The sequence below is a fragment of the Molothrus aeneus genome, chromosome 2 (genome assembly GCF_037042795.1).
Source record: "Molothrus aeneus isolate 106 chromosome 2, BPBGC_Maene_1.0, whole genome shotgun sequence".
Lineage (NCBI taxonomy): Eukaryota > Metazoa > Chordata > Aves > Passeriformes > Icteridae > Molothrus > Molothrus aeneus.
The window spans coordinates 110,610,465-110,633,793 of NC_089647.1; the positions used below are offsets into that span (position 1 = coordinate 110,610,465).

Genomic DNA, 23,329 nt, shown 5'->3' on the forward strand with positions numbered 1-23,329 from the left:
GGCTAGGAGGACTTGAATTTGTGTGGTTTGATGATGAAATCAAAAAGGCCTTATCAAGGACTGAATGTATAACAATATATTCCAGTTCCCAGGTAAGCATCCTACCAAATGGGCAGCAAAATATCCTGGCTGTAACCCTCTTTCCTTTCTTCCTGTTGGAGCATTCCCACCTCAAGCAGCTCATTCTGCTGTTCACAAATGACTTCAGGAAACTTTGAGGTGACCAGACCCAAGTTCCTGTCCATGCTCCATGAACACTGAGATACATCCACACCCCAGAATGTGTCAAGGTTATCTCATGCCAAAACACCTTATGGTTTGGGAGGTAGGACACTGGTCTGGGAAGAAGGAGAGGTTTTCCAGGAAAAGGTAACAGAATGTGGCCTCCAGCTTCCCTGAGCTAAGCCAGGGGCTGAGCTGTTGGGAAGTCCCACGGATGAGCTGACTTGTGGCATTTATTCCCAACTTCCCCTCATTTTGAAGCACTGCATTTCCTCTTTTTCACAGCTCAGAGTATGATGTGGTGCTCTGTTCCTGGGAGCTGTGGAAAAAACAGAAGAGAGGCAAAACTACAGCAGGGAGGCACGAACACAGACTGCTGGAGGAACTGTGAAAAGGGGAGAGGCTGAGGGAGGCAGAAACCTCTGAGTGCAGAATCCATGAACTATGCAAATTTGTACCACTGCACTGCTTTACCCAAGCTGTAAGTTGGAGTCAGCCTAGGTCCAGCAAGATTTCCTTGTCCAAGCCTGGCATCAGTTGTGCTGGAGTTTGCTGTGCTGTGTCCAGCCCAGGCTGTGAGCACAAAATCCCACATTACACCTCTGTGCCACATCCCGCAGCAGTCCAAGATACAGATGCCTCCAAGCTTCAATGTGGGACCAAACACAACCAAGGGTTCAGCACCAGATGTTTTGTGCATACTCAACCCACAATTATCTTAATTAAAATTGGCTTCTGGTGTTACAGGTCCTGATGAATGTCAGCTGACTCACTTCCCAAAGTGCCCCAAGATAAGAAGCACCAACTCTCCCACATGTCCCAGTACTGGGATGTCACCACCCTGCATCAGACCTGCTGCCAATCCATCAAGGGAGGATGGCACCTCCTTCCCCTAGAAGGTTTGACTCTTCTTCTCCCCCACCACCCACCCAGCCCATGCACAGTCCCAGGGCTTCCCAGGGAAAAAGTAAACCTTTTTTCCTTTTTTTTTCTTTACTTTACTTTCCTTCTTTTTCTTTACTTTTGTGCCCAATCTCACTTCCAAAATGTCACGTTGTTCTAGTTTGGGTGAATATTATCTTTTTCCACTATCACCTACAGACCCTAGGGAGCTGCACACCATAAAAGTTTGATTTTTACAGTAATTCTTTGAGATTTCCAACAATTTTCAAAAGGTTAGGGGGAGGTATTACTGATGCTTTTTCACATTACTGAATTCACTGTAATTTATGGAGTCTGCACAGGCAGAATCACTGAATTACAGTCCTGACTCCTGCATTTTACTGTTTGCCTCTCCACCTCTTAAGCCCTCATGACAAATGCACTTGAATCTGGGAGACAGCTTTATCTTTTAACTACAACATTTTAATTTTCAGTCTGGCTGCTGAAGCAGAAACAGCCTTCAAAGTTTTAGCCAAATTCTGGCCTCTTAAAATTCAGTAATAAGATCACGCTGGCATCTCACCTTAGATTAAAATGTACTGCCCAATGCTTCTTTCACTAAAAATAAATAATTTCAGGAAATCCATCATCCCATTAAGATACCAGAAAACAGATGATATATTAGCCATCTCTCCCCAAATGCACTATTTAATAAGCTTTCAAAAGCTATTCACTACAGGGATATATGCCATGCCTTCCTTCAGCATTATCTTAGCATTCAACTTTGAAAAGTGGCTGCTAACAACTACTTTTTTGAGGGGAAAAATTTACACAGGTCTGTAGAGGGAAAAGGTAGATCAGCTGGAATTTTATCATGAACTGCACCAAACTATGGCCAGAGAAATCTAAAGTGATTTTTCCCACCTTTAGATATAACTGAGCCTCTTGCAATGTTGCCCCATCTTTCTCTGAATGAAGGGCTCTTCCTTGATCTCAGTAGCACACAACAGAAATTAATTCCACAGACACACTGGGCATTATGGAAAGCTGTTTCCCACTGCTAGGTCCATGTTTTCCACCTTTAAGTTCTTCAGCTATACAATAAAAAACCATAGAAATGCTGGGTCAGCCTTTCATTAATTTAAGTATTTCTAATCAGCATTTTTAAACTGATTTCCACCCCCCCCCCCCCCAAAAAAAAATGCTCTCCAAAAATTAAAAATTTTTATTCCATGTTTTTCCTTTAGAATCATGGAACCATAAAATGGTTTAGGCTGGAAGAGACCTTAAAGATCAGCCAGTTCCAACCCCCCTGCCTTAAGCAGGGACACCTTCCACTCTCCCAGGCTGCTCCAAGCCCTGTCCAACCTGGCCTTGGACACTTCCAGGGATGGAGCAGCCACAGCTTCTGTAGGCAACCTGTGCCAGGGCCTCACCAGCCTTTCTCCCCTGAATCTTCTTAGCCTGGATTGCTTTTTGTCAGAGAGGGCAACAGTAACTCTGAAATCATCCCAGAGAAGGCTTTACCCCCAGAAACCCAATATTCCCAATGGGGTTACAGTCCATTCTCTTCCCAACTCCATCAACATCCATTTTCTGACTGTGCTTTTACAGAGCAGCCCCTCACATAGGTGAGACTGGTCTGAGCTGGCACATTAAACAATCTCAGGTATTTGCAAGAAAAGCTGCACTTACCTTGGTGCTTTACCACAGCTGCCACTCCATCACCACCTCACCCTGGCAGCTGTACCTGGGAGCTGCTGGCAGCGTCCCCTCTGCCTCGCCAGCCCAAGGAACTGCATCAGCAAGTCCTGCTGTGCCAGCAGCCACTCTCCTTTTCCAGTCAGGAGGCCAGGACATGAAGCCAATCCCAGCACAAATCACCAGTGTTCACCTCTTCAATAACAACACTTCTCCTTGCCTTTTTAGTCTCTCAGACAGTTTTACATGTACAACATTATGTCTCTTAAGGCTTAAAAAAATTAAATCTAACTCAAAAAATAAAACTATAGAAGCCTTAAATGTATTTCAATCAATTCTTGATCCACTGACTGAAAATCTCAGATGATGCCAACAGAACAGCAGAACAACTTTCCTCTGCAGAAATCAGTCTTGCATCCTACTAATACTTTTGGTTTTAATTCTACTTCTAACAATTAAGTAAATCCCTTGGTCACATGAGCAGCCTTTTTAACAAGCTCACTGAAGGATGCTCCTTTGAAATCCTTTCACAAAGTGCATCAAAAATGCACATTTACAGGTTCATGGTACTGAGGTGGTCACCACATCCCCAAAGCCCTTCAGGATACCAGCTCATTCCAGTCAGGCTGGATGACTCATGTCAGTTGGCTTCAGTACCCTTTGGACGTGCCAAAAACCCATGAGCTTCAGCAGCAGAAAAAAGCTGACTGCTTGGTTAGCTTCCCATTATTCTTTGGGCTGAACATCACAGCAAAGGCTTTCATATTTTAACATTTTCATCTTTCTTTGTTTTACTCTAAATCCCAGACAACCTAGCAGACACATTCCTCCTTGGGCTTCCCATTTCTAATAAACTGCAACTGTGCTTATATAACTTCAGATGGTCACTTTAAAACAAAATATTTAGGATCCATGGCCATTCATGTGCCTTTGGTCTGGTTTGGGGGTGTGTGTGCTCAAATTAATTTTCCAAAGTCTTAACCAAGCTTGATGAAACCCTTAAAGCTCAGAGGTATGCAGGACATGCTTCATACCTTACTCATCTTGGCCACAAGCACACCACAAACACGAGGTCAACATGTAATACAAACCTCTGGAGCCCAGAGATGCACAAATCTAAATATTTAGAAGGTTAGTATGTCCAACATCCCATGTCCTCTGCATCCAAGCTCACACCCCTCCATCCATCCAATGCTACTGAACCACTACTGCTGTTCAGAGAAAGGACCAGCAACCCAACAGAACCCTGGTGGGAGAGATTCCAGTTCACATTCATCTGCTGCCACAGTAAAATCCAGAGAAATCAGGGCAGAGTAAACTCTTCCTTGGGTAGAAATTTCTGAAAGGTTCAAGTTTGGAATGCAGCAAAATGCATTGAGTGTTTGTTTGGATTCTCAGTTTCTTTAGAATAACTTGGTAACAAATCACTAAAACCACCTTAAAAATCTGCCTGGGCAAACACTGGCACCAGGTCCCTGCAGGCTAAAATTGAGAGACTTTCTTATTTTTTATGTACACAAAGGCCAAAGTTAATTTTCACCTTTAATAAGCTCATGATTCTTTGTTATTTAATACTCTGTAAAAAGGTATTACAGATTATTGCAGTGACTTCTAAAGAAGATGAACAGCCAAGAGGCTGAAACCACAATATCATATACAGTATGTAGTCATTGATACTACCTACTACAGCATGAAGAAAAATACTTTTTAAATAAACAGTATTTAACTGAAAACAAAGAAATGGAGCTTTCATTCTTATAGTATGGTTACATAGCTATATTCCAAGAATAACATTTTAAAAAATGCTAGATCTTGAAAGGCCATAGATAAAAAGAGACATGATGAGGATGAACCAGTTTTGCCCAGAAACGCTATAAATGAGCACACTGCACAGTTTTTCAGCAAATCCTAGTTTTACCAAGCCTCAAGAGGCAAAAGCCTGAAATGTAAAAGCTCCCAAGTTGTCTAGCTAGTCCTCCTGTGTTGCTCTGGCAGGCCCAGCGAGCCGCGCTGCTTGCAGACAGCGCGTCACAACTGATCTTGGCTGACACGGATCCCGTCGGGCAGAGACATTCGGCTCCTTACGACGCCAGCCCCAACAAAAAGCCTCCAACAAAGCCACTGGACACCACGATGTTCTGTTTGATAAATTCTGTTGACTGAGAAGAGAAATGATAGAAAGAAAATTGATAAAGTTAATTGTGTCTGATGCTATTATTTAATAGTTATCACAACAACAAGAACACTGAACTTGTGGAGAAGGGTGCAGGGGGAAGCGATGTGTCTAAAACCATAGAAAAATAGGTGGCACCAAGGTAGTGCAAACTGACTCTGAGCTGTTTTTAAATATTTTCACTGTATTTTAATATTTAATATTTAATATTTTAATATTTTTAAAATACAGTGAACCTTTAAAAGTCAAAATATAGAGGAATTATTACAACAATTTCATGCCACTACACTCTTGTTTTGATTAAAATAAGACATGTTTTACAAACTACCTTGTCAAAAAAAGCCTGAGCATCACCATGACTCCAACTGCAATCACATAATAATTGTTTAAAAGAAAAAATACTGTCTTTTGGAAGATCATTGGAAAAGAAATACACTCCATTATGAGCCAGCTTCCTAACAACTTAATCCTAGGAAAAAACACTTATGTATGATGACATGGGTGTAGAGTATTTCATGAAGTAGCAGCACAAAGTATAACACCTTTTATCAAATGTGCCATTTCATAAATCCTCTGCTTCAAACACTCCAGATTGGCAACTAACACACAGTTACAAGAAAGTCATATAATCTGAGAGGAAAAAAACACAAAGGAAAACCAAAAACCCCATCCTATTCCACCCATTTTTCCAGGGCAGTAGTGAAAGAGAGGTTAAGCTACTTGAGGTACAGAAGCAGCAAGAAAACCCTCAATCTTGAACTTTCAGTTCATATTCACATTAAAATTTAAGGTAATTTTTTATCAATCTATATGCAGCTTCATAAAGGCTAAATCTGAGATGTCAAAACTCATTAATTACAGAACACCAGTGTGGCTGCTGTTTCACTGTCTGCAGCACATTCACAGTCAGGATTCTCAGTTATTCAGAATGAAACTTAGATTGCATGCATAGAACGTGAAAAATATGTAAAAACAGTCTTTAAAAAACCCCAAACAACCACAAAATTGATTAAATGGAAGTCTTCAAATGACAGGGTGAAACTGCCCAGTGACACTGATCAGTATCACAGCTACCTCTTCTCAACATAGTAGGCAACTGGCAGATTCTGCAGACAGATACTGTCCAAAATGTATAAAAGTGAGATAAAATCACAACTCCTGTTACAAAGTAGCTACAGCTTTTCTGCAGAAAAAGTCATTCTTGTCCAGACAAGTAATTTTATTATCAGCAGTCTAAGAAGATTTGGGTTTTGTCTTTGTAGTTACCATGTTTTACCCACACCATCCTGAACTTTTACCATGTCATGACCTTACTGGCTTTGTCACCTGCCAAGAACAAATTCATGTGCCATTTTTAACAGTGACCAAACCAGAAAGCTGAATGAATAAAAGACAGCACAATCTGTTAACTTTAAATAAATTATTATAAAGCCAAACTATTTTTGATGTGTTCCAGTTTTGTATCTGCATTTTCAACTCATTATCACCTGCAGTGCAAGGTAAGAAAATCTGACTGGTAAAAGGAGTTTATCACCTCAGACTCACCTCTTCAATGAGAGTGTTGATTTCAGGAGCTGCCTTATTTGCACGCTTTTTTAACTGTTTTTTTGCTTTGTTTACATCTTTTTCAACTCTCTTCCAGTCAACTTGTACATATCCACTATGACTAGCAATCTAGGGAAATAAAGGCAGTTAGTACAGCTGCAATTCACATTTCATGAGTCAAAATACATTGTCTTGGTGCCTATAAAATAATTTTTATTTTTACTTATGACAGATACAGGAAAATACATTCTTCCAATTTCAGGAGGTCCTCTGCTTCAAACCTTTCCTCAGTGGCAGCAGTTCAAATTAGAACAAGCAATGGCAAAGTTCAAGAGTAGACTCTTGTTAATTTGACCAGTTCTCTGTTTTTTAGTTATAAAAGCTTTGCAATGTTTTCCTTCAGTATTTACTTGTAAGAAAAGTACATTCATAGGACAACAGTGAAGAAACTCTTTTGTTTCAGCTTCTTTCAGAATTGTATAATTCTGATTTGTGGCAGAGTATCCAGGGCTAATCAAAATCATCATTAGAAACACTGAAAACTCTATTTTATCCTACACAATTTAAACTGTCCAACAACAACAAAAAATGTACTCATTACAAGAGAATTCTCACCCTTCTTACAAAACAAAACCATTAAGTATAAAAATAACACAGCCTGAGAACAGCACAAGCTCTGTAAAATCAGAAAAATGAATACGTTTGAGGAGACTGGTTCATACCAATTTACACACAAACTTCCAAATTTTAGAGCCTGTCTAACTATCATCCCAAACCTTTGCCTTTTTTCTGTTACTAATATTTGATTGGTGCATGTTCTAGAAAACAGTTAAACAACTCGTTATTTGGGGGAAAAAAAGATAAGAAAGTCCAAATTAAGGATTACTGCTTATTTTAACTGTTAGGACAAATAGCTACAAACACTAAACTGACATGTAAATGACTGCTATCCAAAAACTCTGTAAAGTGTGAGATTTCTCAGGTACTTCTTAAGGTCACACGTGGGTGGGAAATCCACCCAAACTATGCAAACTGTCCAGCTGGTAAACGTAAGTCCCAGATAATGAACTTTTGTGGAACAGATATTTAAATATACAATTTATTAGGTTTAGCCTAAATACACAATTTATTCTGTTTAGTTTCACATCACCTACAGGCTCTGAAGTTTGACTTTCACATGGATCTTTCTACCAAGTAACTGAAATTAGACCATCAAGCTTGTACTACAACTGCCACAGTAACTAAGCAACCTATCTCACCACAAACTGAGGATTTCATAATCCAGAAAAAAATAAAATTAACAAAGTGTCAGACAGATTTTGTCTGAATTCAAAACAAAACTTCTAGAAGATCACCTCTGCAAGAAAGTCAACTTCAGTTTCCACCTTTGCATACTTAAAAAAACCAATTCACTGGACAAATGCAAGATGAACTTACTATATTTTAAACTCTCTTTGACTTCATGCCTCCGAATGTAATTAATAACAAATTAATTGACTTTGCCTGTCTACTGTAAAGCCATTTATTCACATGGCCACTAGTGCCAGGCAGGGATAGCTTATTAAGGGCTGTCTGTAGAGTATGAAAGCAGGAAAATGGTTTGAAAACTGTACTGGTTGCACATCCAGTCACTGGATGACATACCAGGAGAAGAAAAACAGCTGCACATTGTGGCAATTGTTATTCTGTGAATTTAACATGACCACAAGAATTTCAAAAAGGCCCCAGCATTGAATTGGTGCCTTCTCACTCATACAACTGAAAATGAAATGTGACTGATCTACTCAGTCCAACACAATGTAAGAAATGCTAATGTATCTGCTTGCTTGTAAAATGCAAATGGCTCTTGGAAGAAACATTTCATTAAGACAACTTTAATTAGCTCAGTTATCCAGAGAGCACAAAGATGAGGCAGAAGTTTTTAATTAAGATCTGTTTGCAACTACTGCAGAGCTTACACTTGTATCAAAACCAGACATCTTTTCTCCCTGAACTTTGTAGCCCTGAAATAAGAGATTCCAAATTCTACTTATTGAGTGTTTATAAAAGAAGCAACAGAGGGTAATGTTTTGAATGTAAATTTTTTAACTGAGAAGAAAAAAAACCCTGTACTTTGGCAGTAACAGAACCTCTGTCATATCTACTTTGGCTGCAACCCCACTAATTACATAATTTCATATATAAGTGCAGAAATAATACCCCTGAACTCAAATGCTGAAAAGGCAGACTTTAATTTTTAGACTCCAATGTATCATAAAAATCTACTTGCTTATAACAGTAAATTTACATAATGCAAATTCTCAACATTTATTATTTTTTTTAAACTCAGGCCCTACAACAACCAAATAAAATAACAGTATCCCAATATCACATCCATACTTGGATATATTAAGGAGTCGTATAGGTCTATACATATTAATTGCACATATTATTAAAGAGACCTGTGGGGGTGGATTTTGGGTTATATAGGAATTTCTCTATATATAATAGAATAACAGATATATACTTATCTATATATCTCATAGCTCGTTCTTTGTTCAAGACCTTCCAAAAGTGCTCAAAAAATAACAGAATTTTTTCAAAAAGGCAACTGAAGAAATACATCAGGGCAGGAACACTAAAAATGTGTTATCTTTCTTGATATTAATCAAGGAAAACTGAGAATCTTCAAGGGCAGACCTCATTTTGGGGTGACAGTGGAGAGGCACACAGGTACTTTGTTATTGTGGAACACTAACATGAATAATGAACAGAAAAATGGTTTGGAGCACAAAATCGGAACAGGAAGATGGGACAAAAGAATTTTAATTTCCTGAAGGCAAAATTGAATATCCCACTGAAAAGTGGGATATTCAACATAAAACTGAATCCAGCTCTTCCTCACTAAGGCCCCAGCCCCAGAAGCAGGTTGGTCCCTCCCTGGGAATGTCACTGGGATGCCACACTGGGGTGGAATTCCATGGTCCTTAAGGTCCCTTCCAAGCCAACCCATGCCAGGATTCCTTGATCATCATGGTGCATTAGCAACAAACCCCAAGGACATCTCCGAGTTTGTTCTGTTTCTTGTGCTGTTTTCACATATTTACCTTTCCTAAATTAGAACATAACTTAATGAAGAATTCAATTTAATTCATCAATGGCATATTAATGGACTGAGGAAAATGTGTTAGGGAAAGCACAAATAACTGAATAAAAATCCAATTTCATTATTAAATAATAGACAATGCAGAACAGAAAAAGCTGTGATTTGTATGCTCACTGCAGAGCAAAAGACAATGAAACTGCTCTTGAGGATTTAGGATTTTAAAAATAAAGAGCTATTAGGTGCTCATTAAGAACAATTGTTTTTAACCAATTCATTGCAGTAGAACCAAGAGTACTTGAGTTTGTACCTCCCTACTCCTGGATTTTACCAAACTGTGCTGTATAAATGAGAAGTTACACAAGGAAAATCCCTTACTTGTTATGAGAAATGCACTATATTTTCCTTAATATAATGTCTGGATACTGCTATTATACCAGCATATTTGAAGAACTACATCTATTTCACAAAAAAAGCATAGTTAATAATCAAATATGAATGAATCAAATTAAGGTGTGGAAATATTCACCACAAAGATGTAAAAATAACAGATCATGATTTTGAAAAACTGTGCAAATTTTACATATTTTTTATTCTTTTTCTCCAACTACTTTTCATATAATCTGTATTAAGTCTGAAGCTCTAAACCACTTACAAAAACATGAAAAATCTTTTTTGCTTCCTGTACAAACTGACACTGAAGAATGTATTGCTTTCAGTTTCCTACTACATTTCTTGAGATGAAGTCATCACCCACTGAAGAAAAAAAATGTATTTTTTAAATTTTAAGATTGAAATGTTTCACTGAATGGGCTTTAGCCAAGAATCTTGCCTTCTGTAGTTATTATTCTCGTTCTAGCATGTAATTATAATGTCAATATTGCAATCAGCAGTTGAAATGAAATCTGCAACTTCAGAGAAATTTACAGATAAAAAGGAACTTTCTAGTAATGTGCTGAAATACTCTTCTGCCCACTCAGGGGAAGCACTGAACACGTATTCATAGAACCAGGATGTGTGATCTTTAAATGAGAAAATTAAAGACTACAGAAATGTAATTACACCATAGAATTTATGACTCAGCCTTAAAATGCAAAATGTTTTGAATTAAAAGAGAGACCAAGGCATTTACTTCATTTCCTTTCAAGAGAATCTGATCTTACTTAAGATATAGACAATCCAATCAAAATACTTAACTCATATTTCCTCTTGGATAATACTCCTTTTTGGATTCAGTGTAAATGACATCAACCAAGAAAGCAGACACTCAACCACATGGCAAATCTATTGCACGTACAGGAAAGCTCCCCAAACTTCAGAGCTCAGCAAGAAAAAATCCTGCACAAGTGATGTGTTCTATTCAATTTCCATTCTCCTTTGTCTACAGGTCTCAGCTTTGACTTTTCAGCTTCCTGAAGTGAGGAGCACTGAGGAAGGTACCTGCAGCAATCTGCTGCCTCCACCCTGGCTGCCTCTGTCTGGCAGCTCTTCAGTCATATTGATAAAAAAAATTATCATTATTAGAATTAAGACCAATGGCATACAAAACATGGGAAGAGGAAAAAACCAAACCAGTCCCCAAACCAGTGGGGATCATGATTATGAAGGAAATATGTGCACTTCACACAACAGCAACATTGCAATGTATTACACAGCAGCAGCTACCACCCCACCCTTCCTCATCAGTGCTTGACTGCACCAGCCACTACAATCAAAAGAGATAAGCCTTTTAGAAACCCTCCAGGGTGATGATGGAAAAAATGAATATGTATTTAACCTCTCCTCTCAAGAAATTGTCTATCATTGAGCCTAAGTAGGCACCAATCTATATCCCCTAGAACAATCTGAGCAAAAATGAGAAGCTCACAGGTATTAAGGCATGAAAAATGCCAGTAAAATCCTGGCACCTTACAGAAGGACACATGAAATTCTCCTTCACTTAAAGTTTCATATAATTCAAATATTTTTTTGGAAATATATCCTCCCCTAATCACAGTATCTGATGAAAAATGCAAATGATCATGCCAGATAACATAATTAAAAACTTCTGAACCCGACAGCCAGCAGAGAGAGGAATGCAATGAAGCTGTCAAAATTCAGCCAGGCTTTAGAGATTCAATAGATAAAACATGGCAAGGGGAGAAAACAGAAAAACACAGCTCATACTGGGACCAGAACAAGCTTTCCAGGCAACTGCCAAAGCAGCCTAAAGCTGTGATAAAATTCTCAAACCAATGTAAAACAAACACATTTTAAACTCTCCCTAACCATAGGTTTACAGGCAGTTCCTCTCATCTGGCAACATCAAATCACACACAGTACCTCAGCTTCTGCACAGAAGTTCTCTTGTCTTACAACAAACTATTTTTCAGGACAGAGTAGATTCTGATTTACCACTGATTCTCAGAAATGTCTCTTTTGTACATTTGTACACAATATTCCAGCTCAAATGTAAGGTTTTGACTGATAAGACTAAAAAGATGAAGTAGATAAGAAGCCTTCCTAATTAAATGTTCCCCAACAGCTGTGTTTTTCCTATTGTTTAGTAAATAACATTTGCCAACTTATAAAGCATGAAATGCTACATACTTGAAGCAGAAGAAAGCCACCACCTACTGCAGTTGCTGCAAGCTTTCCGACTTTCTGGAACAAAAATCCCGCACACCTTAGGGGAACAAAACAAAAAAAAACCCAGTCTAATGAAATTTTCTGCAGAACAATGCCACACTACACAATTCCTGACTGCAACTATTACCATTATTTCATTTAAAAAGCAAATGTATCATTTCATATTTACAAATTTAAAAATCAAGGCTATTTAATGCCAGCAATATTAAATTAACAATGTCTAAAAAATATCACAAGATAATGTGAGTAATGGTTGCTTGTTCCTGACTGTCTGATGGCCCCTTTAAAGCTTGAGATCTCTAGATCTTACTGCTATTAAATGTAGCATGTTAATAAAGCACAAAATAATTACATAACAGTGCTACTATAACTGTTCCCAAGTGGAATGTAAATACATTATACCATAATTTATATTAACTGCACAACTGATAACTGAAAGATCTCAGTAAAAGCAGCACATGCCTACCACAAGAGTTAAACTCAGCGAGGGCACTCTGCTGGGACATGGTGTTAAGTCTATTTTTAATGGATCAAGGCAACCAGAAAATTACAAAATTACCTTGTTCTCAGTCTCCAAACCCTCCCTCATCAAATGGAGAACAGCACAGATATTGACATTACAGAACAAAGCTAAGGCAGGAAGGGGCCTCTGGAGGTCACCTGGGCCAGTCACCTTCCCAAAACTACTGCAGAGCCCAGTCCAGTCTCAAAGCCCCCTCAGGCTGCCAAGAGCCCTGACTCAGACATGAGTTTCCAAGGCTGATGGTTCCACAGCTTCCCTGGGCAATTCCTGGGTGTCTAAACACTGGCCCACACACAGAGGGGAATTTTTCCCCCTGCATATAAATAGTGAATTCTTATTTATATACATCAGTAGGCACCCAGAGATATGTGCATCTACAAATACTGAAAAGTGCATTTTCCAGATCATTCAATAAGCCAGTTTTTATGGATGCCAGATGAACTATTCCCTAGAAACTTCTGAGTTTACGTGTACACATGTAACTTTTAAAAATAATTTTAAGGCTACAGAAGCAAATTATAAACTCTGACTGAAAGTTAAACCCACTTCACAAAGCTGTACTGAGCCTGGGTACAACAATCTCATTTTTAGTATATTTCATCTTCCAATTCTTGCATAATCCCTCTTTAAAAGTCACTGTGCTACCATAATAGTGTTTTTCAATGAATTTACAGTTTTTCTGTGTACTGGAATGGACAAATACCATTCAAATACCTCTGAAAAATAACAAATATCTTTGCTGCTCAGGCTGTGACCACGTTTTCCAGTTTAAGTTCTCATCTTTACTGTCTAGCTTTCACCATGAATTATTCTAGTATAACTAGGCTATGTATCAGTTAACATCAGAGCAAACTGTGAATTCGCTCAACAAGGCTGCAGCTCAATTTAGAAGAAAAAACAGTCTCCAGGAAATGGGGCTTTTAATTAAAAGTATATTTTGTCAACCTTCTTTCTTCTCTTCATTTCTTTTACCTGTAAAATATGTCTCAGCCATAATATAACTAAGTTTCTAAATCTAGATTAGTAAGGAAATAAGTTTTTCCATACAAAATAAAAGCTACATGCATTTTCCATTTACTTCTTGTCATTTTAGAGCTCTGACATTTTCCCAAATTCTTTCCACAGTAACTAGTATGAGCTCCCTTGGATAACTGGTGTTTCACCACTATTAAAAACCACTTCACAATGATGAGTCAGAGTAACAAGCTAAAATTGTTCACACATGAATAATCTTGGTCAATGCTAAAGGAAATCCCATTAAACATAAATTAATCTGCTTCAAATACCCTTGGAAATGGATCTTCTAACAAAGTAAAAGGTCTAGGTCAGTTATGGAAAGGGAAGCTCCCTCACCAGCCAGTCACACCTCCCATCACAATCTGGGTGGCTACAGAGTATTTTTCTACAATTGGTCCTGAACTGCGGCCAAACAAACGATTCCACCAATGGTGACGCCGAGCGTATTCTGTTAAATCCAGCACTTCGTAGGAGTCATCGTCACTGTCGTGCTCTGGAAAAGAAAAAGCAATTTTAAAAAAAGTTATTTTCTCAGTTGTGGAGTAAATTAATGATTTATGTGAAAAGCCCAGACCCAGTTTGGGCATTAACTGGGTAAATCCAATGGTTTAAATTGTAGTGTACAAGCTACCCATGTCCAGCAGCTCCCAGAACAAAGGATTTGGGGATTCTGTGCCATCACCAAGGTAAGGTGTAGAAGACTGTAGCAGTGATGTAATCGATAAAATCCATGACTGGCACTACAAAGGTGAACAAGAATCCCCCACCTGTGCAAGTACAGGAACCAAGAGGCATCAGGTGAAACTACCAGTTAGCTCACACAAACAGAAAAAACCCAACAAAAACAAAAAGCAAAGGAACAGACAACACTTGGAAAGATTAAGAACTTCTGGCCCAGTGCTCTCCTCAGAGGACCAGGCATCAGCATTTGAGACCTCTGTTCCTTTTCCAGAACAAGTGAAACAGATGATGCTGGGACTTCAATTAAGTTCCATGTTCACAGGACAATTCTGCCAATGTTTTCAAAACAGGCATCCTACAACTTCGAATTAAGAGATCCTCAACAATGTGTATACTTGAACATCAGAGGAAAGAGATGGGCCTAGATTTTTAAAGAAGCATATTTTAGAAGTGTTTCACATTCTGTGACATACACACATGAACTGAAGTCCACTTTGTTTAGATATATCTAAGGTTAAATCTGAATTCAGCAATACTGGTTGAACATTCCAGAAAATAGGAGCAGTTATATTATGACCTAGAATTATTACCTAGAGTTTAAGTAAGACTGTAGATATAAACATTTTATTAGAATTTTGACGGCTTTTTAACTTGTACTAACAGTATGGGTAAAAACTTCAAAGATTGCAAGAAGTACACATGTAGGTGTGCATTATTTCCCTTTATTATCACATATTCTTGAGTACCAAATAATAAATAGCGAGATCCATAATGTTAAAATGTTGTTATTGAATGTTCTTTCTCTGAGGTATTGAGGACAACACGTTTAACTTCTTAAGGTGGAGAATATTAAAACACTGTCACAAACAGTTACATTAATTCTGCCCTTAAATTATTATTTTTTAAACCAAAACTCGTGTATACACGTATAACACGCTCTGTGGCAAATAACACTGCCAGAGCGTTTTCTACTGATGAAAAATACTCCCTGCATGCGGCAAATGATGTTCTGGACACGGCCCAAGCACATCGAACCGTGCCAGTGCCGAAAGGCGCCGCACAACGAGGCCACAGCGATGCACCCCGCACGGTGAAGGATGCGGCGGCCATGGGGGCTGGAGGCTCCCGCTTCCCGTCCCGCATCCCCCCGGCACCTCCGGCTGCGCGGCCCCGAGCCCGGCCAGCACTCATTCTGTCTGCGGGCCTGCCTAGAAGGGGTTTCGGTGCTTAAATCCGGGAAGGAGATTCAGCCCGGGTGATGCCGGGGGTGCCGATGCGCCGGGCCGCGCGGTGGAAGGGGGGACATGCAACGGACTGGGGAGGCGCAGAGCCCGGGCCATCCCTCCCCGCCCCCGAGACGCAGCGCGGGCAGAGGGAGGGGGCTGCCCGCCGCCCCCGAGAGGAGGAAGGGCGCCCGCCGCGCCGCCTCCTCCCCGCTCCCGTCAGGAAGGGGCCAGCACTGACCTGAGGCGGAGCGGGGCCGCCGCGCCGCCATGTTGGCCGGTGCTGAGGCGGCGAGCGGCCTCCCCGCTGCGCCCCCAGCGGCCGCGCGCGCCCCGCCCCGCCGCGGTGCCGCCCCCTCGCGGCCGCTCCACGCATGCGCCTCCCGCACCCCCCCCCCCCCCCCCCGGGGGTGTTCCTGAGCGGGGCGCTGAGGGGAGGGGGGGTGCGTGTAGCGCCTTTGGGAATCGTGGGGTGTCCCGAGCGGGAAGGGACCCGCAGGGATCGTGGAGTCCTGGCTGCCCGCACTGTGCAGGACACTGCAATAATCCAACCGTGCGCCTGAGAGTTATCCCAACGCTTCTTGAGCTCCGTCAGGCAACTGTGACCACTGCCCTGGGGGGCCGGTTCAGTGCCCAGCCACCCTCTGGGGGAAGAACCTTTTCCTCGTATCCAACCTCAAGCTGCGCTGACACAACTTCAGACATTTCCCCGAGTCCTGTCACAGAGCAGAGATCAGTGCCTGCCCCTCCTGTTCCCCTCACAAGGAAGCTGTGACTGCACTGAGGTCTCCCCTGTCTCCTCCAGGCCGAACAGACCAGGTACCCTCAGCCGCTCCTCACACGGCTTCCCCTCAAGGCCCTTCACCATCTTAGTTGCCCTCTTTTGGCTTCCCTCCAATATTTCAATGTGTTTCTTGTATTGTGGTGCCCAAAACCACACACAATATTCAAGCCTGTACCATGAGGGGCTCATTGATCCCAGTGATGGGGGTAAGAACCCCAAAACCTTCCCAATATCTCCAGCTGTGTGTGAGAAACAGCAGGGGCTGCAGGCATGGCTGGACAGCAGCTGCATGCCATGAGCCCCATAAAAATTAATAACCAGAAAAAAATAAACACAAGGCCCCCTCAAAGTACAAAGGTTAAAGCCAATGTGAGCTGTGAAACATTGGAAAAAATTAGGTTTGAGCCCTGGTGTGCTCCCTCCAATGCATTGGTGGGGTTTCGATGGGCTAAAAGCCACATAATTGTATTTTCTTACTTTTTTTCAATTGTATGCAGCCATAACATAGAGGTGGCTGACGCAGTAAGTGCATCTTCAGGAGCGTTATCACAATGTGAATGAAGAAAGCATCAGTGAACATAATTTATAAATAATAAAATTGAAAACAAATTATTTAAAAGTGTTTACAGCCTCTCACTTGGACTCTTACACTGCCAATACACAAGACAGGCAACTATAATGGAAAAAATCCACTTTTCCCTATGTCATAAGGTTATTTATTTTTATGGAGTAAGCATTTAGGATTTTAATTAAACCCCTTAATTACACCAGCCTTTACAGACATACCAAAAAAGGAGAAAACGTATCTTCCACAAAAAAGTCCTTATTTAGTCTGCTATGAAACTGAAATTAGCATATAAAACTTGAAATTAGTGTGTAAAGTGGTTGTTTGCTTATTAAATTATTTTTATTACAAACATTTCCTGTTGTGATAAGCAGGTGACAGCATGCCAGACAGAACTAATAATATATTGCTTTCTCTAAGATTTTCAATAGATATATTCCTATATGGAACATAGATATGTCTCTTATGATTTGTTTTGACAAACACTGTGCATCTTGGAAGTTTTCTTCTTTAAGCATAAAATTGGTGGGTTTGGTATTCACTTCCCAGTCAGTAACAAAGTGTTTATTGACTTTTCCCAGTCAGATGCCAGTAAGGCAAGAGAGGTGACCAGAAAGTTTTGCTCAGGTTGTGTGAACCTGGCTATTTTTGTACCTTTTGTAGCTCGAATTCTTAATATTTGGCTTCCCTATTTTTAACTATGATCAGTTAAAAATAGCAGCACTTCTCAGATGACTTTCCCCATATCTGTACAAACAATTATATTAATTTCCTTTCAGAACAGGGAGGTTTGTATAATTAGCACTTTTAAAAGATTAACATTAGAAGCTGCATTGTGTTCTACATGTGACTTCTGTTTGCCTCCTTTGGCACCCCTCTTGCCAAGTCAGGGCAGTGTGGCAAGTGGCAAGGAAGGAGTTTAGGAAAACCCAGGGAAAGCCCTTTTTGCAGGTTTTGGGCTTGTGGTATCTCTGTTCTGGGATCAGGGTGCACCCCTTGCCCAACACAAGACATTTCCCAGTGGGTTCCAGTTGTGTAGGATGCAGTGTTGCTCCCAGCCCTGGTGCTCAGCCCAGCCTGCTCCTGGTGCTGTGAATGAGCCTGGTGTCTGCCCAGGATCTGCAGGCACTGCCTGGGGGATTGGCTCGATGCTTGCACAGAAAATGCCATCAGGGTTGCTCCTGCTTCCAGCAAAATCCATACCTTGGGCAGAGACAGCAAACCTCGTGGCTCCAGAGACCAAGAATAACTGGGAGAGCTTTTACCAGCCCCACTGTGATGTAAAAAATTCCCCAAGCCCATTCAAATCTCTTGCACACTGATGCCTCCTTCAAGCTTTTCATGGCAGATTCTGACGGATTTTCCCAGGAAAGGTGGGCAATTTAAACTCAGGCCACATTTTGGCTTCACCCTTGAAGGTTCTTCAGGAACAAAATGTTTTCCTGTGTCATCAGAAGGACTGCACAGAAAAATTGTTCTCTTTGTTCTATAAGCCCTGGCTACAAGTTCAGGCTGTGCAGCTGCCCTCTGTCCTTGTACCTGTGACAAGCAGCTTTGCTGTCACAGCTTGTAAAGGAACATACACGGCACACACATACCTTACAAATATTAAAAAACTCCACAATAAGAAACCAAAAACCCCAAAACCCAGAAGAGAATCCCTCAATCTTCAAATGTCTATGTGACTCTGATCCTAGCAGCTTCTTTGTGTTGCTGACCAGAATTCCAAACTGGGACACACATCCTTTAATTTTTTACCATCTTGCATGATTAATTATAAAAACTAAAGGCAACACGCACTGCCAGCCATCTCCACTAGGCCTTACTTGTGAGTGAAACTCCACATGCTTAACCTATAAATGCAGCCAGAATAGCCTGGCAATAAAGGTATTGGAGCAAATGGATGATTCTTTTTTAAAAACGTGAGAGGATGTGCTGCTACTCAAAGCCCAGTTGGCTGGAAAATGGCAGAGGAATGTCTGGGAAGGAATTTGGGTTCTAAGTCCATCAAGATCCTGGGCAAGAGCTGTTGTGGGGCAATAACCCCACAACTGTTAATGCAGTAGAAAGTTCCATGACTTCCTAACAAAGAGCAGTGCAGGGACAGGCACTGATCTCTTCTCTGTGGTGACCAGGGACAGGACCGAGGGAATCCCATGAAGTTGTGTCAGGAGAGCTTTAGTTTGGATGTCAGGAAAAGATTTTTCCCCCAAAGGGTGGTTGGACACTGGAGCAGGCTCCCCAGGCTATGGTCACAGCTCCAAGCCTGACAGAACTCAAGAAGCATTTGAATGATGCTCTCAGGCACATGGTTGGATTCTTGTGGATGGGCCAGGAGCTGGACTTTTATGATTATTGTGGGTCCCTTCCAACTCAGGATATTCCATGATTTTGTCATGTTAAAATGAAAATAATCTTCCCTGTAATTATGATGTTAACAAATACACATCCTTGTGTCTCCTGCCATCTGCGTGTGAGGTTTTGGATGACTTGCTTGTATTCTTTGTCTTCAACCTTCCTTTGTCACTTTTCTTTGTAAAATGTTTGTTGTGAGATTTAACAAAATTTAATTGTGAGAATTTTTTTCTTTTTTGTGAACATCATTAAATTCTGCTTTTCGGTTTTGTAGTACTCTAACTCGATAACAGCCTCCTTTATCTTAGAATCACAGAATAATTTTGGTTGTAAAAGAGCTTTAACATGATCAAGCCCACCCATAAATCTTAATTCCGTTTTCCTAATGAAATTTAAGTTATAAATTCCCACCACAATCTGTGTATGAGTGGAGGTGAAAGGGGCACAGAAGGATACATCTGTTGTCTCCATTAACTAACAGGAGTTTAATTGTCTCTTGCTGAAGAATTCAACTGATACAAAAAGAAAAACCAAGTTTAGTGTGCCATGGAAGGTGTTTAAACAGGCTATAACCAAATACATCACCCAGGTAAGGTGCACTGGATCCACAGCACCTGCATTTTACTTATTAAACAAAACTGATGGTTAGTGTCAGGTCAGCCTGCAGCAGGACACATTCCCATGACCCTAGCCTGGAAAAGTAAGGAAATAAAAATAAAAAGTTAAGAGGGGGGATTGATCTTTTGTGTTAGTTTTGTTTACTATATTGTTAATAATGCACACTGATTATCCATTAATCTTTTGATCTCAGCTCTGATGAGTTACCAGGCTTGGGCTGCAGCACGGAGCTCTGACTGTGACCTCCTGCTGTTGTGTGAATCCCATGCATGCATTGGGGTGGTCGCTGTGCCGTGCCTGTGGAAAAACGCTGGGCCCTGGGGTGGAGCTGAGCTCATCATTCCTTTAGGATCTCCCCTGGAGGCAGCCAGGGCTTCAGGGTGGCAGCAGAATGCAGGAGGAGATGACTGCAGTGACTCAGGAAGGATCATCTTGCACAGTCAAAATGCTTAAAGAAAACTGGAGTGTTCAGCTAAATTTGAGCTTCGTGTGATTGCCCAGGCAAATAAAGGGCAGTGAGGGGAACTGAATCTTAGGAAGTCTTGCAAGGCTCTCTGGAAGGTTGTCTTCAATCTGATACAAGTGTCTCTCTGTTGTTATATTTTTGTTGAAAACTTTTCTTCACATGCAAAGTGACTTTTTTTTTTTAATGAAAGGGTTCTGCCAAGTCTGTGTTCTTAATTTGCTGTTTTCTTATAAGTAAAACATAACAGATTTTTAATTATCTGGAGGTAACCTTTTGTTTACTCTCTGTCCATATGATAAAATTTCAGAAAAGTGTGCTGACTGTAGTACTGCATTATTTTAGGGAAGTTCTTTAAACAGCTTTTAGCTGTGATCATGAATGTAATGATATATTTTGATTTCAAGTTCTCCTTCAGAGATAAATATCCAATTCCCTTGGTAAATCCTGTAGGTATTCTGGAGTTCCCTGCTACTGTCACTCAAGTGCTCGGACAAACCAATGGAGAGAGTGAGAACAGACTGATAGTCTGGCAGTCCGTCTTGCCAAGCAAATGTAAGGAATTACTTTTTAGAGGAGCTGCGATGATGAATCAATCATACGCACCACTTCCACAGCTAACAGATGTTCCTATTTTCTGTAGCATAAGTGCACATAAACAATGAAAAGAAAAATGAAACTTCTTTGTGTGGCTTTTTACAAAGTTAAGGGTAACAGGGTAACAACTAGGCAGGGCAGATTAAAAAAAAATCCACACTGAAATAGTTGAAGACCCTCCAGAAATACCATCTAAGAGGTGAAGAGCCCAAAGAATTTCAGATTTTTCTGTTTGTGAAGTCTTGCACCAAGAAAAGGTTAAAAATCCTAAACTGAAGGGAAACATGGTAATAATGTTTTTCATTTTCTTGCAAGAAACAAAAAGCAATACAGAACAGTAATGAGTAAACACTAGACAGTACACAAAGAGAAAGGATAATTACTGTGAGTCATCAGTGCTGGCAAGGAAAACCTTTGATCAGATGCTGCTGTGCCAGTCACAGGTAGCCTTCACTGAAACACCTGGCTGCTCTCAGGTCACCTCAAGCTTATGAAGAGCCCTCCTACAGCTTCTTCTTCCATGCTGCCTGGTTTTGGCTGGAATAAAACCAAACACATTTCCCACAGATAACTGAAAACTTGCCAAGACAGTCAAACATGAGACTCCCGGAGTACAGGGCTGCCTCCAACTGCCCCGTTCCCCACGGCTGTATCCCCTTCCTAGATGGAGATCTCAAAATAACATCTCTCTGGCCAAAGGACTAGCTTGCTTTAGTGACCCTGAGATCAGGGGAACTGGATTTGTTTCCAAGGGTAATTCTCCTGTAAAGATTGAGGCCCCTGGCAACTGGGGGGACAGCCTGACAAGCTAGAGAGGCATTCCTTATTGTACTTGTGTGTAGTAACTGTAATTCATCACCAAGACTTTCCCTAACTTTACAAAGGCAATGCCAAACAAAATTTAAATAATTTCTTTATAACAAAGCTTGTCTTGAAAGATTGCCCAAAGGATCAGACTCTCATTAGGTTACCTTTCAAAGCTCAATAATAATGAAATAACTGTATCAGAGCATTGTTTCCAGTAGCACTGTTAATTTTTCCAGGTTTTAAATACTCATATCTTGATTTCTCATAAAATACTAATGCAGTTTGACAAAAATTGAAAGCAGCCATTGCCCCTGATAAAACTGTTCAAAGACAGATGACATTCACCTTTTCCTCCTGGTTTTGTCCAATGTTTGTTTCTGTGGAAGTATTGTACCCACCATGACTCATTGCCACTGACCACATTCCAGCACCTACAGCCTCTACAAGGACTTGACAATGATTTTTGCAGAGTGAGAGCTGCACCCTCCTAAAGAAGACCAAGCCCTACTCTGCAGAGCTTTCAGCACCTGGCAAGACAGAGGCTGAAGCTGTTTGGGACACAGTTCAGAATTAAACATCTGTAGAAGCAGCGATCCTGACTCTGATTGAACATGAAAATTGTATGGGTAGGGATAAGAGGAGGAAATCTAGTTTTTCTTCCTGTCATTAACTCAGTGAGCAAGACATACAGGCTGTATCCAGAGAAGTTTTTGTGCAATACATTTCCTGGCACTGACACCATCTGCCCAATCCCCCAGGATGCAGCAGCAGTGGCAGAGAGGTAGCAGGGGCTCCAGTCCAGTCATTGGTGTTTGAATGCTGTTCTCACTGAGTCTAATCCAGAATTCCTCAGAGGAGGAGGAGAAGTGTAGGATATTTGCCTGGTCCACTGTCCAGCTGGAATCTAAACAAGCACTTAGAGTTCTCTAGTCTGCTCTTGTAGTCACAAACCACAGATTCACTCAGAAGAGGCCAAGCAAATCTAAAAGACCGAAGTGCAGCCAGGGTGACTTCTCAAAGGAATCTCCCCATATTCATTTTTAAATTATTTCTTGCTGAGGGCTCTTTCTGGGTATTTGTCAGATGGAACGTTAGAAACTGTAGTGGTAGGACAAGGAGTAATGGGTTCAGATTGAAAGAGACAAAATTTGGGTTATGTATGCAGAAGAAATTCTTTACTGTGAGGCTGGTGAGGCCCTGGGACAGATTGCCCGGAGAAGTTGTGGATGCCCTGTCCCTGGGAGTGTTCAGGGCCAGGATGGATGGAGCAACTTGGTCCAGTGGAAGGTGTCCTTGCTTATGGCAGTTTTTTGGAACTGGGTGATCTTTAAGGGCTCTTAAAGATCCAAACCCAAACCATTCTGTGATTGTATGGCAAGCCCCATTTTGAACACGGAACTTGTTTGCTCCCTATTTATTGCACACCAGGACTTGTCTGGTGTTTTCCAGGGAGTTGTGTGGAG

General features: G+C 40.8%; 1 protein-coding gene across 1 annotated transcript; it reads right to left on the reverse strand.

The window, feature by feature from the left end:
• Positions 1-4,334: 4,334 nt before the first annotated feature.
• Positions 4,335-16,028, reverse strand: FUNDC1 (FUN14 domain containing 1). Its single transcript, XM_066545507.1, has 5 exons — positions 15,919-16,028; positions 14,110-14,266; positions 12,195-12,270; positions 6,524-6,652; positions 4,335-4,964 (listed from the first exon to the last, which is right to left on the reverse strand). Exons 1-5 carry the CDS (start codon positions 15,947-15,949, stop codon positions 4,887-4,889), a joined length of 471 nt encoding a protein of 156 aa, XP_066401604.1. The 5' UTR covers positions 15,950-16,028; the 3' UTR covers positions 4,335-4,886.
• Positions 16,029-23,329: the final 7,301 nt, after the last annotated feature.

Bases quoted from the DNA above. Each gene is read 5' to 3' on its own strand.
- FUNDC1 (XM_066545507.1), bottom strand. From the start codon at position 15,949: ATGGCGGCGCGGCGGCCCCGCTCCGCCTCAG. The intron at 12,271-14,109 runs GTGAGGGAGCTT...TGTTCCCCTAAG, and splicing joins ATGGGAGGTGTGACTGGCTG to GTGTGCGGGATTTTTGTTCC. The intron at 4,965-6,523 runs GTGAGTCTGAGG...TTCTCTTCTCAG, and splicing joins TCAACACTCTCATTGAAGAG to TCAACAGAATTTATCAAACA.